General features: G+C 52.1%; 4 protein-coding genes across 4 annotated transcripts; all 4 read left to right on the top strand.

The window, feature by feature from the left end:
* Positions 1 to 834: 834 nt before the first annotated feature.
* DSM5745_07370 (kleisin alpha) lies at positions 835 to 2642 on the top strand (the record flags this gene model as incomplete). Its single annotated transcript, XM_026749386.1, has 2 exons — positions 835 to 1026; positions 1146 to 2642. The coding sequence occupies 2 exons, from the start codon at positions 835 to 837 to the stop codon at positions 2640 to 2642; spliced, it is 1689 nt and encodes a 562-aa protein (XP_026602476.1).
* Positions 2643 to 3683: 1041 nt separating this feature from the next.
* Positions 3684 to 10042, top strand: DSM5745_07369 (uncharacterized protein; the record flags this gene model as incomplete). Its single annotated transcript, XM_026749385.1, has 14 exons — positions 3684 to 4111; positions 4174 to 4318; positions 4367 to 4611; positions 4666 to 4698; positions 4747 to 4833; positions 4884 to 5284; positions 5343 to 5454; positions 5696 to 5714; positions 5855 to 5947; positions 6243 to 6318; positions 6772 to 6897; positions 7194 to 7351; positions 7713 to 8115; positions 8175 to 10042. The coding sequence occupies 14 exons, from the start codon at positions 3684 to 3686 to the stop codon at positions 10040 to 10042; spliced, it is 4194 nt and encodes a 1397-aa protein (XP_026602475.1).
* Positions 10043 to 10693: 651 nt separating this feature from the next.
* Positions 10694 to 11437, top strand: fmn1 (riboflavin kinase; the record flags this gene model as incomplete). The annotated part of the gene is made up of 3 exons (XM_026749384.1): positions 10694 to 10810; positions 10884 to 11090; positions 11141 to 11437. The coding sequence occupies 3 exons, from the start codon at positions 10694 to 10696 to the stop codon at positions 11435 to 11437; spliced, it is 621 nt and encodes a 206-aa protein (XP_026602474.1).
* A 715-nt stretch (positions 11438 to 12152) lies between these two features.
* DSM5745_07367 (dienelactone hydrolase) lies at positions 12153 to 13559 on the top strand (the record flags this gene model as incomplete). Its single annotated transcript, XM_026749383.1, has 3 exons — positions 12153 to 12417; positions 12479 to 13096; positions 13147 to 13559. The coding sequence occupies 3 exons, from the start codon at positions 12153 to 12155 to the stop codon at positions 13557 to 13559; spliced, it is 1296 nt and encodes a 431-aa protein (XP_026602473.1).
* Between the last annotated feature and the right edge of the window lie 31 nt (positions 13560 to 13590).

Here is a 13590-nt window from a genome sequence, read left to right as displayed (position 1 = left end):
TCCCATCGAGGTGCGCAAGTAAACCACACGGCGGGAGTTGTAAAGACGCGCGTCTAGAAATAGTGACTTCGAAAAGATATCAAATCTCACGGCACGACAAAGACGGAAAAGCCACGTTCTCAGAATGCGACTTGGCAGAAGCTGTATCACCGGATCGATGGGGATGTATAATCATGAACCAGACTGAAGAATTCGAACAAAGAATGCGTCTGGAGAGCCGGGGTCGCTAATTTGACAAAAGGGGAAAATTGACAGAATCTAGAATCTCGTCTCAAACCACTCAGCAGTCAGCGCTACGCTGGCATCGGGGATGTTGACGCTGGGCAGTCCAGCCAAGAGTGGACCCGGAAGAGCAGTACATCCGAGCTGTCTCGATCGGGGCTAGCGCATTCACAGAATGAATGGCATTGCTTATCTAACCGGCATATCTCCAGCCACCCGTGACCGTCACCACCAAGGCACCAAACGACGCGCCTGGGCAACCAACCCACTTCAAATCTCCAACCTCCTCCCTTTCCACTTACCCCTCTGGTCGCTTTCTTGCGCTGTGGATGCTTTCGGCATCGATACATATCCGAAAATTGTCATCGTGGAATCAGGCTTTTATTCCACTCCTTCCCAGTGTTATCAGCGCCCCTCTTGCGAACTATCTCAGACGCCGGAGCGACCGAGCTGATTGATCCCGTTTGTTTTTTGCGGTTGTCGCGTCACCCACTTTTGGTTGCGAGGGACGCCGCGAATCACCCCGCATTGGGCGGGCATCGTTGTATCTCCTGGGGACGTTTTTACGACAAAAGACATTGGATGATATACTGGTTTTGAATACCTCTGGCCATGTTCTATTCAGAGACCTTGCTGTCCAAGACCGGGCCTCTGGCCCGTGTCTGGCTGTCTGCCAACCTCGAACGCAAACTCTCAAAATCGCACATTCTGCAGTCGGATATCGAAAGCAGTGTCAGCGCTATTGTGGACCAGGGACAGGCCCCCATGGCTTTGCGATTGAGTGGTCAGCTGTTGCTCGGTGTTGTTCGCATTTACAGCAGGAAGGCGCGCTACTTGCTCGATGACTGCAACGAAGCTCTGATGAAAATCAAAATGGCATGTATTTTCTATTTGTGTTAGATCTTCCACTAACCTATATATAGGCTTTCCGTCTCACGAACAATAATGATTTGACGACCAGTGCCGTGGTTGCCCCGGGTGGCATCACTCTTCCTGACGTACTGACCGAAGCCGACCTGTTCATGAACCTGGATTCCTCTTTACTTATAGCTCAACCACTTTCATTGGAGCCGGAAGGAAAGCGGCCGGGTCCGTCAATGGATTTTGGAAGTCAGCTATTCCCGGACACTGGACTGCGACGCTCTGTTTCTCAGGAACCCGCATTATTGGAGGATGTCGGCGACCTTGAACTTAACCTTGGACTTGACGATGAGACGGATCTGACGTTCCCTCACGATTTTAGTATGGAAGTTGGACGAGACGCGCCTCCGCCCCGCCCTATGGAAGAGGACAATTTCAGTGATGCCGGCAAGGTTCTCGATGTTGGCGACCTGGGGCTGAATCTCGGCGAGGATGATATTCCCTTGGACTCTGTGAATTTTGGGGCGGATGAGGACAACTTCCTGCCTCCCGACGAGCCCATGGATCTTGGTGATGACACGGTGGTTGCGGATGGTGTCGCCGATGGTGATGATGACCGATTTGAGCGTGAGAGCACTCTCACGGAGGCTTCGGAAGATATGATGGAGCGTCTGAACACGGAACATAATTTCGACCTCGACGACGAAGAGCAAGATGACGAAACCATTCAACATGCGCAGCGTGCCAAGCGGAGAAAGCAACTTCCCACCATCGAGCTTGATGAGGATGTCGAGTTCAAAGGAAACTCGTATTTTCGAATCCAGCAGGAACAACTTTCTGAGACTTTGAAGCCTGCCTCTTTTCTGCCCCGTGATCCTGTTCTGCTGACGCTTATGAACATGCAAAAGAACGGCGACTTTGTCTCCAATGTGATGGGTGGCGGCGGACGTGGCTGGGCTCCTGAGATTCGTGATCTGCTGTCTTTCGATACTGTCAAAAAAGCCGGTGAGCTGAAACGCAAGCGCGACAGTGGAATCTCCGATATGGACGTCGATGCCGCTACTGCCCCTGCTCTGGAAATTGAAGAAGAGGCGATTGTTCCTGTGGATGAGGGTGTCGGCATGGAATCAACCCTGCACCAGCGCTCTGAGATTGATTTCCCTGGCGACGAAGAGGAGCACCTTCACCTCAGTGAAGACGAAGGTATCCAGCAGCCTCTCGACGATTTTGAAGACACTATTGAGCCTGTCGACAGCGCATTAGTGTCAGTCGGCACGAAACGCGCGGTGCACGTCCTGCGTGACTGCCTTGGCGACGCAGAGCAAACCAAGGCCGTCAAGTTTCAGGATCTTCTGCCTGAGAAGAAAGCTACCAAGGCTGACGCCACCAAAATGTTCTTTGAGGTTTTGGTCCTTGCTACCAAAGATGCTGTTCAAGTTGAGCAGCGCTCGAACACTGTCGGCGGACCGATCAAAATCCGTGGCAAGCGTTCGCTTTGGGGTCAATGGGCCGAAGAAGATGCCACTGCTGAAGCCAGCCAGCCTCAGGTTGCAGCTTAAGCATTCAGGAATGGTGGATTGCTTTTCTGTATAGTTACATGTCGTCATTCTTCGACGTTTTACTTTTTGCTCTTTGGTTGAACTGGTTTCTGGAGCTGACTGTTGGTTTATTGTCTTTCATCAATCCTGGAGTTTAGGACGCTTCCTTTTTCTCTCTCTTCAGGTCCGAAAAGGTGTTATTGCTGCTTTTTTGACCTTTTGGCGAATCATTTTGCGCGATAGGATAGTCTTGTGTTAGTAGACAATTTTAATTGAAATCACCCCGTACTATTGGACCTGCTCCTGTGCCTTACAGAGTTGATCGCTGGATTACATATTCGCTGTCGAATTTCACAGCATATTGCTTTTGCCGCCACGGCCCACGAGGCGGAAATTTTGATCCAATGAAGATGTTCGTGGGCTATTTCTCCGAGTAGATAATGGAGTACGCCGATATCGTACATGAGTCTTATGTTTATACAAATATACCCCTGGGCGCCCCGAGTTACAGATCAATATCGACACCTCATGGTTCTGGTCTCTAGAACTGGGCAGGCTTGATATAGGTAGTTGTGTAATCTCCGTCATCGAGCAAGAGATAAATAGTATTACCATGCCTAATGATGCTTGGCTTGGTCTTGATCGGTCAAGCTCAAACTACGATAAGGAGCGATCAAAAATTAGCACGTCTTTCGGCATCCTCTTCCCGAGGCTACTCCAAGCTCTGTCTTCATTTAATCATGGCTTTGCACCGTATGCCCTTGGCCGTTTCTCCAAATTCCTCCACGCTACTATGCCAAACGATATTCCATCTGCCGATTTCCAATCCACTTCCAATCCTTGACTCATTCTTTGGAGAGTGGGGAGAACCGGCGATCGGAGAAGACCTAGCTTCAAAGCTCGGCCATTGAGCCGAGTCTGGGGCACCGTTTCCCGTCATTAATTGTCCCCGCAAACCCTCTTCCTCGAGTCCGACTTTTTCTGCAAAATACCGAGAGGACAACGGAACCTAATAGTCCATGAAACGCAATCATCCCGGTGTCTCGGACTGAACAACTCTACATGCGCGGCACCCAGGAGGCGGACTACTCCGCACATACGGAGAGTCCCCAGATATCCTCAGACCGACAGTATTCCGAGAGCGAGAAGACCGACGAAGGAGAGGTTGAACTAGAAAAGTCCAGTGATACCACAGAGAATGGTTTTGAGCCGATCAAAGCGGCAGCGACGGCAGATAACAGCCAGCTCCGTAAATTACATAGCACCTCATCTCGGCCTGTTGAGCGGAGTTGGTCGCTAAACGACGGTTATAGCTGCAATAATGAGGTGGACGTTGAAGCGCGCACGGACGAGCCTCACGGTGCAAAGGCCAGCGAGTCGTCTGACTTTATCGTGCGTTGGGATGAAAATGATCCATTGAATCCGCGGAATTTCAATACAGTAAGGAGGTGGATCATTGTTATCATCTGCTCAACGGGGTCTCTTTGCGTGTGAGTTTTGCCAATCTCAAACAGGTGCCGTCTTGTACTGACGTTTGAGGCTCCATGATCAGCACATGCACATCGAGTATGTACACCGTGACTTACGATCAATTGACCGAGGAGTTCAATTGCAGCCGGATCGTTGCCACCCTTGGCCTTTCTTTCTTCATTTGGGGTCTTGGACTAGGACCGCTCGTTCTGGGACCTTTATCAGAGGTATCCTAAACGTTCCTGCCACATAGAGCCTCGCTAATGCCTCTGTAGTTCTATGGCCGCAGAAACATATATATCACCTCGTTCACTTTCTTTCTGATCTGGCTCATTCCTTGCGCCGTTGCAAAGAATATCCAGACGATGATCATCAGCAGGTTCTTCAACGGTCTTGCCGGAAGCGCATTCTTGTCCGTGGCCGGCGGGACTGTTGGTGACCTCTTCGATCGTCATGAGCTGTCAGGGCCAATGATGTTGTATACGGCTTCGCCCTTTGTTGGTCCCGAACTGGGCCCGTTGTACGTGTAGTGCAGTGCTCTTGTCAGGGTATGCTCGAGTGCTAATTCTCTTAGGGTTGGTGGTTTTATTAACCAATATACGACATGGTGCGTATTTTCTGCTAGGTGGGAGACCGGTGCTGACGAGACTGACAGGCGTTGGACGTTCTATGTACTTTTGATCTGGACTGGCACGTTGCTTGCCATGTTAGTCTTGCTCGTTCCTGAAACATACCATCCAGTGTAAGCACTTATGGAATATCTAACGGCTTGTGCTGAGAGGTTGAACGCAGGTTGTTGAAGAGAAAGGCACAGAAACTGAGAAAAGAAACGGGGGATAGACGTTGGGTTGCTCCAATTGAGAAGATGGATCGGTCAATGGCGCAGACAGTCATGAAATCTCTTTACAGGCCCATCCTTTTGCTAACCCTGGAGCCGATGTGCTTGAATCTCTGCATATTCTCTGCGATTCTTCTGGGAATCCTCTACCTGTTTTTCGGCGCCTTCCAGCTGGTATTTGGAAACGTGTATGGTTTGGAGCTATACCAGCGCGGCTTGTGCTTCCTTGGAATGTTTGTGGGAATGAGCTTTGCAATAGCGTCTGATCCCTTCTGGCGTCGGATCTACAGGAAACTGGAACAGAAGGCCGCGGGGGTCGGGGAAGACTTCCAGCCGGAGTGGCGCCTACCTCCTGGTGTGTATCGCTTAAGCGGCACCGCATGCTTGTCAAGACGCCGCTAACCGGCTTCTAGCTATTGCAGGAGGGCCCTTGGTTACAATAGGGCTGTTCATCTTTGCGTGGACCATCTACCCCCATGTACACTGGATTGTACCGATTATCGGTAGTGGCTTTTTTGGAGCGGGGTAAGTTTCCAACTGGACCGGTTTGACAGGATACTTGTCCTCCCTGTGCAGGAAGAAACATTGGGCCTGACGTGCGCAGAACTGTTTTGGTGTACTCCGGGGTCTTCACCTTCCTGGTTGACGCATATCCCACATATGCAGCCAGCGCGCTATCAGCGAATAGTTTTGCGCGGTCGAGCTTTGGTGGCATATTTCCTCTTTTCGGGATACAGAGTAAGATTCCTTGCCTTTGTGTCTACAGCTGCCATCATCCCCCTCACGTTCATGTTCTGTTCTTTCGTTGAGTGTCGGCTGGCATTCGCATGGTGCTCAACCTTAACTATATGGTCCCCGAGTCGGGGACTACCCAAGATTTGCGCAACGTTGATCAATAATCCCCGGGTTATGCCCTGACCGCCAGTTGCTGACAGATGAGCGCAGTGTACAACAGGCTAGGATACCACTGGGCGACTTCATTGCTTGCTTTCCTGACACTGGTGATGGCACCGTTCCCGTACGTCCACCCCCCTCCCGCCACGGCCAAGATCGCCTGGCCCAATTTCCTTTTGCATTCCCATTCTTCTCGGACATGAGCTTGTGCAGGACGCTGTGAGACCAAGTTCAGCCTCCCTTGCATGGGCCGTTCTGCAAGCCCATAACGGGATGACGCATCTGACGTTGCTGTGTCTGGGCTGCCTCTCTACTTCAATGGGTTCGCCAACCTTGATTGGTTCGTGTGATGCTGGCTCATGCTGGGATGTATCTAGTTTGGGAGATGAGCTAACCTGAACGTCTGCGACACTGCACAGGTATCTATTCTTCCGGTTCGGAAAATCTCTAAGGAAGAAGAGCCGATTTGCTACGGCATAGATGCGCCAGAATCAGGTACAAAACGTTGTGCGAGGAATGAGGATAGGATCTTGTCCAGTGGGCTGAACTCGTCCTACTATGGGACGAGCTATCCTGGACGGGCGACCAGGATCAATCCCGGGAGGTGCAGATGAGTGAGCATAATAGAGTAATGGCTTCCTAAACGGCTTCAATCTCAGCACATAGGTGCATGATCTAGATGGAAGTACAAAAGTTGTATAGATGAGCTTGTGAGAGACGAAATGTATCAGGCGCGGTCTTCGTTCCCATTTGAGCCTGACTACACCTGAGCTGGAAAGACGCCCAGACAATATAGTCAGACAACTATAGCGTGTGCTCCAATAGTAGAACTGCAGTAGCATGAACCGGTCAGGATCAGAACGGCATTGCAATCTGGACTGAAGGATGATGCCTGAGCCACAACAGGAGGACCGAAAGGGTAAAATCACACGCACACAACGAGCACAGTGTCATCTTGTTGGTTCTCCCGTGCATCACCAAGAGTTGCAGCAGCTGGAGCAGGTCTTGCCGAGGTTTGGAGGAGTGCAATAACGGCTCTGAATGGCTTCAGGCCGGGGAAAGACGGCATCACGGGTGATCTCGGGATATCTGCGTCTGCTTGTTTGGGGAGCTGGATGAATGCAATTGTTGGATTTATACCCCGTTCGCTGCCTAGGGACACCCGTGGATACGATGTGAAGCTGTAGACGTCCCTGACTGTAACATCCTCTCCATCTTGCGCTCTGTTTCCTCTGGATCAATGATTACTGTCCAATGCTCTACTGTGCACGCGACTGTGGAACTCCATCGGCCTATCAGTGCGCTGGGTTTCTCATCCAAAAAAGCCTCACTGCCAGCTTGACTCGACCACGTTTTTTACTTAAATCCAGGCACTCTCCGGTTTGCATACAGATCGGCTACTCCAGACACAGGCCATGACTCCTGTCCCTGTCCAATACTAGACCCAGCCCTGTCAACATTGACAGCCGTTAAATCGCTCATCTTCAATTTTCCAACGGTCTCTGCTCCCCGCAGTGCCGCCCGGCAAGTGAGTCTCCCACTTCCATCCGGCCGCCGCCAATTATCCCACGCTTCTTATTACTTGATGATGTGCTAATAATGAAACAAGGCACGCTCCTGCGGTTAGGTAGCTAGTTTTAGTTTTCTGAGCGCGATTTTGTCTCCAAATTCACATTCACATTCTCCTCCACGGACCGTCTCCGAACTTTCGTTCTTTTCTCCTCGTGTCTTGGTTCCCCTCCCTTCTTGCCCTTTTGCTTTCCTCTCTCCACTCATCTCTCCATTCTATGTCCTCCGATCGACTTTTGCCGGACTAAACGCCAATCTGGATTCCCACCGGCGTGTGGGTATCGAGGGAGTTTTGTTTGACGGTGGTGACGACGAAGAAGCCGATTCTCACAGAGTGGCGAGCCAGTCCCGGGGAGAAGCCTTTAACCGGTGAACCGATCTCGTACCGATCTGACACCCCGGATCCGTCACACTCGAACGGACGAACGCCCCCGCGCGTCTTCTCGGTCCTTTCTCGCGATCTCGCCGATTCATGGAAAATGGAGATGGAGACAGACAAGGGCGCTACAGCACCCTCGGCAGAACCCAGTGGGGCCGATCAAGATACCGCAGCCATCGGCGAGCGCGCCGACCAGCAGCCCAAGGCTAACAACGCGAACGCGAATGGTGATGATCAGACGACCACCAACGGCCAGAAACCGAACCCCAAGGATCCGTCAAGACCGAGGCGGAAGAAGGCGCGCCGCGCCTGTTTTGCTTGTCAGCGGGCGCATTTGACATGCGGTACGCTCCTACCCTCCCCGGGTACCTGTGTCCTGGGGGCGCCGACTAATAGTATGTAGGCGACGAGAGACCGTGTCAACGCTGCATCAAGCGCGGGCTCCAGGATGCCTGCCATGATGGTGTGCGTAAGAAAGCGAAATACCTTCACGACGCGCCGGACGGTGCTTTGATGCCTGGGATTGGCGGGAATAATTTCTACAACAACAACCCAATGCCGAATGGCCTCCCGTCGAGTGGCATGAATCTGAACGGCGCGAACGGGGTCAATCCAGCCGCGAGCACGCAGAATTCGGGCGCGAACTTCTATCCCACTCCGCAATCGAACTACAGCATATACCAGGAGACCCCAATCAACCACCAAAACTCTTTCCCCTCGCAGTCGCCGGTGTCCCCGACCTTTAGCTTGAAAACTAATCCGACCCATCGCAATACCACTAATGCGCCTAGTAACAATAATGCCGCTTTGACATCTTCCATGCCCCAACCCCCGAGTACCGGGGTATCGAATGCGCCAAACCAGCAAAACCCGTTCGCAGGCCCGTTCTTTGACCCCAGTGATCCGGCGCTTTTCAACTTCGATTTGTCGAGTATGAACTTTGAAAATCGATATGGTGCGCTGGAATTCGGTATGCTTGGGCACATGGCTACTGGGGCCGGTGACTCTCCAGACTCAGGCACGCACCGAGGGTCTATGGGCCGTAGCGGTTCAACGCAGTTTGCGTCCACGCCCATTGGAGGAGCTGCAGCATTCGGCGAGAGCCCACAAACCCAACAGCCATTTATGTTCGGTGATCCGCTCCTGAACGAGTGGCCGAGTGGGCAGACCTCGGGCCAGGCGCATGTGAATGTCGGCGTATATCCGCAGTCCAGCCAGGGCAACGTGATACCAGGGCATTTATCCAAGCCTGATGCGCCTCACGCGTTTGCGATTGAGAGCGGACCGACCAACTTTACCAGTCCGGGTAATGCGACTAGTCCACAGATGAACAACACTGGTTATGAGGATACTGGCGCGTTCAATAATGTCGTCACGAAATCCAATGGACTATCCGTGAATGGGCAACAGCGACCTCCGACCATCTCTACACCAAGTATGAAGCACCAAAGCCTGCAAATGAACAAGCGGCGCCAGCGCAATCCATCGGCGGTCTACGAAAGTGTCAGGGAACCGTACGCATATACCAGTCGCTTCCACAATCTGACGGCGTTCATCCAGCGGCGCTTCCCACCCCAGAAGACACTGCAGATTGCCAAGGCACTTGCGTCTATTCGACCGTCGTTTATCGCCACGACCAAGACGCTGAACCGTGATGATCTCATCTTTATGGAGAAGTGCTTTCAGCGGACACTTTGGGAATACGAGGATTTTATCAACGCGTGCGGCACACCGACCATTGTCTGTCGGCGCACGGGCGAGGTTGCCGCTGTCGGGAAAGAGTTCAGCATCTTAACCGGATGGAAAAAAGAGGTGTTACTAGGAAAGGAGCCGAATTACAACGTCAACACTGGTGGCTCATCAGCTGTGAGCTCCCGCAACGTTACGCCACGGGGTTCCGTCGAAAGCACGGCTGGCCGTCCGCATCCAGTATTCCTGGCCGAACTGCTTGATGACGACAGCGTGGTAGAATTCTACGAAGACTTTGCGCGGCTAGCTTTTGGAGATTCGCGCGGAAGCGTGACGACGCGGTGCAAGCTACTCAAGTACAAAACGAAAGAGGACATGGCAGCGGCGCAATCGGATGACAGTGGGCAGCGGTGGAACAACCATCTGCGCAAGGGAGGAATTGCCAATGAGGCCGGGATGAACCAGCTGGGATTCAAAGACGGCAAGGTCGAATGCGCCTACTGCTGGACAGTCAAGCGCGACGTGTTCGATATCCCCATGTTAATAGTGATGAACGTGAGTCGCCCTCTTCTGCAATCCTGATTGCGATATTGAGCTAACACATGTTAGTTTTTACCTTGCATATGATAGTGGTTTTTACTCTGGTTCTTTCGTTGTATATGATTTTATGGTCCAGTTACGGGAGGATACCCGGTGGTTAAAAATGTTTCTTTTTCTTGTTCATACTTATAGGTATTGATGGGCATGGTGATCATGGAGCTGGCATAGAGCTTCAGGTGCAGTGGCATGAATCAAAGGCGAGGTTGGACTCCTTTGGTATATTCATTATATTCCGCAACCGGTCAACTTCCGCCTCGTAGACAGCAAGATCTTTGTGTCTTGCTTCATTTTCTTTTCAAGGATAACCTACTAAAACCTTCGATGCTTGGCTATGGGCCTTAGCATAGAGAACAAGACCGCAACAGTGAGCCATATCAGTGTCTACACCGAGCCAACTCTTGGGGAACTTCCGGTCAAGATACCGAATATATGATGCGCTAGCGACATATTGAAGAATTCACGTTATCTCAATTCTTCAGACATAATCGTACTCAGGGTACTCCGTACTATGCGGTAATCCAACCCCAATCGACCCCGCACGATCGTCCGTCTTATCGATACGCACCTCCTCGATATCATCCACACAATCAACCAACCCCTCCTCCAGTGCAACCCCCAAGCAAGGAGAAAGAAATGCGCCCCTCAACTCCCCGCCCTCCAGTGACAGGCCCAGACTCTGGCCCTGAGGCTCCTTTTCCTATTCGTCTATCTGGACCCGTGATCAAGGGTTTTGGACGCGGGAGTAAAGAGGTACGTCTGTCTATTTACTCCCCGCTGTTTTGCCTTGGAAAAAGAAACAAGCTAACCATCTTGCCGCAATTAGCTTGGTATCCCAACAGCGAACATCCCGATCGATGGACTGGAAGACGTTCTTCCCAAGGAGCTGGGTGTGGGCGTCTACTATGGGGTTGTTGCGCTGGACCCGGCTACAGCGCCGTCACCAGAGTCTACCGGGGATGAGGCACCAATCCTCCCTGCTGTTCTGAGCATAGGATACAACCCCTACTACAAGAATAAGACGCGCTCGATAGTGCGTATCTCTATACACCGAGACCAAGACCACTGCTAACGGCGTAACAGGAAATCCACATCATGCCCTCCTTAACACTCCCCTCTCCGACGGCATCCAGCGAAGAGAAGGAAAAGGTCAAGTTCCACAAACTCCCCGACTTCTACGGCACGAAGCTCAATTTGCTGATGCTGGGGTACATCCGGCCGGAGTACGACTACGTGTCGATGGATGCCTTGGTTGAGGATATCCGTATTGATTGCGAGGTCGCCAGGGCGAGTCTGCTTCGCGCTGCTTACCGGGCTTATCTGGATGGAGAGGGCGGCGAGGATGTCAGCGCGCAGAGGGACTGGCTGCGGTCTTTCTGAATCTAAATCATTTTCCAGCGTGCCATCGTTTGTGTGCACATCAGGCCGGACTCTGAAGTACGCAAGTCCGGGCAGCTTACGGCTTTTAGCCTTTGGGTTGAGTATGATTTTTTTTTTTTGCGAGATGGTGTGTATATGTTCGGTCTTCGTATATTTTTCGGATCTCATCATGATAGAATTATAGACAAATTGCCGAGTCATCCTTATTCCTTTCTGTGGATATGGTCATCCCTTGCCAGGCCATAGTAGCGGAGTCAACCCTATCATGCAATGGAAAACTATCCTAGCGTAGAAAGGGGATGAAGATAATTTTATTGCAACCCAGGATGCTAATTTTGTTCCTGTTTATTGGCTAGCACAGCTAGCAGAGGCCGGAGTTCGCCCAAGTGTAACGGACATCTAGTGTGTAGGTATATTCAAATAGTATACATCTGGCGTAGAATAGGACAACCGCCTTTATCTCTTCACCTCCAAGGCAAGAAAGAGGCTGCCTGCGATACCCAGAGTGCCCAGAGTGCCCAGAGTGCCCAGAGTGCCCAGAAGACGACTCCCCACCGCGATGGAGCTGGGTATATGACGTCGCTTTGGCGCAGTGGCTATAAAAGCCAAAACAGCCCTGCACCCGGTAGGGCTGAAGGATGAAAAAGGTACGGACGGCAGCCGACACCGATCTTCGTTTTGCCCCGGTCCAATTGGATTATTCGCCTTGCAAAGGATGTCCAAACTATTCCACCACCTCCGTCGGCGCAGCTCTGCGCATCGCCCGAGCCCTCCCACCCCGCGCAGGCTCTACGTCACCTCCGACTCACCTACTTTCGACAGTGCTTCCCTTCGCCGGCTAGAGACTGAGGGGTTCACGGTTGAATATGTGCCCTTTCGCGCAGACAGCGGCGACATCGATCGGGACAGGAGAGAGTTGGAGAGGGTGATCCACGATCGGGAAGATGATCTTGAGCCTGGGGAGAGATACGCGGTTATGGGTATGTCTTCGGCTAATCTAGGTATATATTCTGCAAATAAGCGTATTGATTGATCGAGTAGCGTACAATCGCCCCGCCTATCTTCTTTGGCTTTCGCATCACCAACAAACAAGCACAAACCCCTTCCCTCGTCTGTGCGCGTTGATTGCATTCTACCCGGACGCTCCGGACTCTGCGTCGATGGACTCATCGGAACCAGCACGCCTTCCGCCGTCAACAACCGCGGCAACAACCTCGACGTCTTTGGCGTTTCAGAACGACCCGACTCTTGCCATTCAGATCCACCTCGCCGGATCGCAGAATGAGAGCTTCGCCATGTGGGACGACAGCAACAAGCGGCACCGCTGCCATATACTCTTCTACCCGGAGTCCAAACCGGGCTTCGCAGAGTCCACTGTATCACCGACGTATGACAGGACTAGCTCACGGTTGGCATGGAGCCGAGCGCTGAACTGTTTGAAGCGCGGTTTTGGATGGCCTGGTGGTGGAGGTGATTGGGGAGCGCCGGATCCGGAACTAGTCTGGGAAGGCTACTGGAGGAATATTCACGAGACCGCGAAGAACCCCTTCTCTACCTCGTCGCCAGATATGCTTGGGCTGATGGTGGGCGGGGGTACTGGGAATCCCGACTTTGATGACCGGACGTGTGTGAATTGTGTCCCTTCTGGTGCTGGAGGTCGTAAACCTCAATTCTTTGAGAATCATGCGTAAGCTAACGAACATGAATAGGGTCGTCGCCATCCGAGATCACGACGTTTTACTCCACGCAGTTCGTCCCGGCTGGCCCGCCTTCCCAACGGATCCGGCTGCTTTCTCGCACTTCGGGTGCGGACCGCGTGGTGGACGAGCTTTTGCTCACTTTTGAGCACACGGAGGAGATACCCTGGCTGCTGCCTGGTGTGCCACCAACTGGGCGCTCTGTTCGCATTCCCCTCATTATGACTGTTAGCTTTCTGGGTGGAAAGATCGCCAACCACAACATGTACTGGGATCAAGCAAGCGTGCTGGTGCAGATCGGCCTTTTAGACCCGACTCTTATCCCGTCAGGTTTCAAGACAACCGGACCAAATCGTGAGGGGAAAGACAGCATTGAGCGAATGCCCGTCGTAGGAGAAGAAGCGGCCAATAGTGTTCTTATATAACTGAATAGAGGAATCATGTTGAATAATTGCA

This window comes from Aspergillus mulundensis (genome assembly GCF_003369625.1).
Source record: "Aspergillus mulundensis strain DSM 5745 chromosome Unknown scaffold_7, whole genome shotgun sequence".
In the NCBI taxonomy this organism is placed as follows: Eukaryota; Fungi; Ascomycota; class Eurotiomycetes; order Eurotiales; family Aspergillaceae; genus Aspergillus; species Aspergillus mulundensis.
This window is presented reverse-complemented; position numbering and strand designations above follow the sequence as displayed.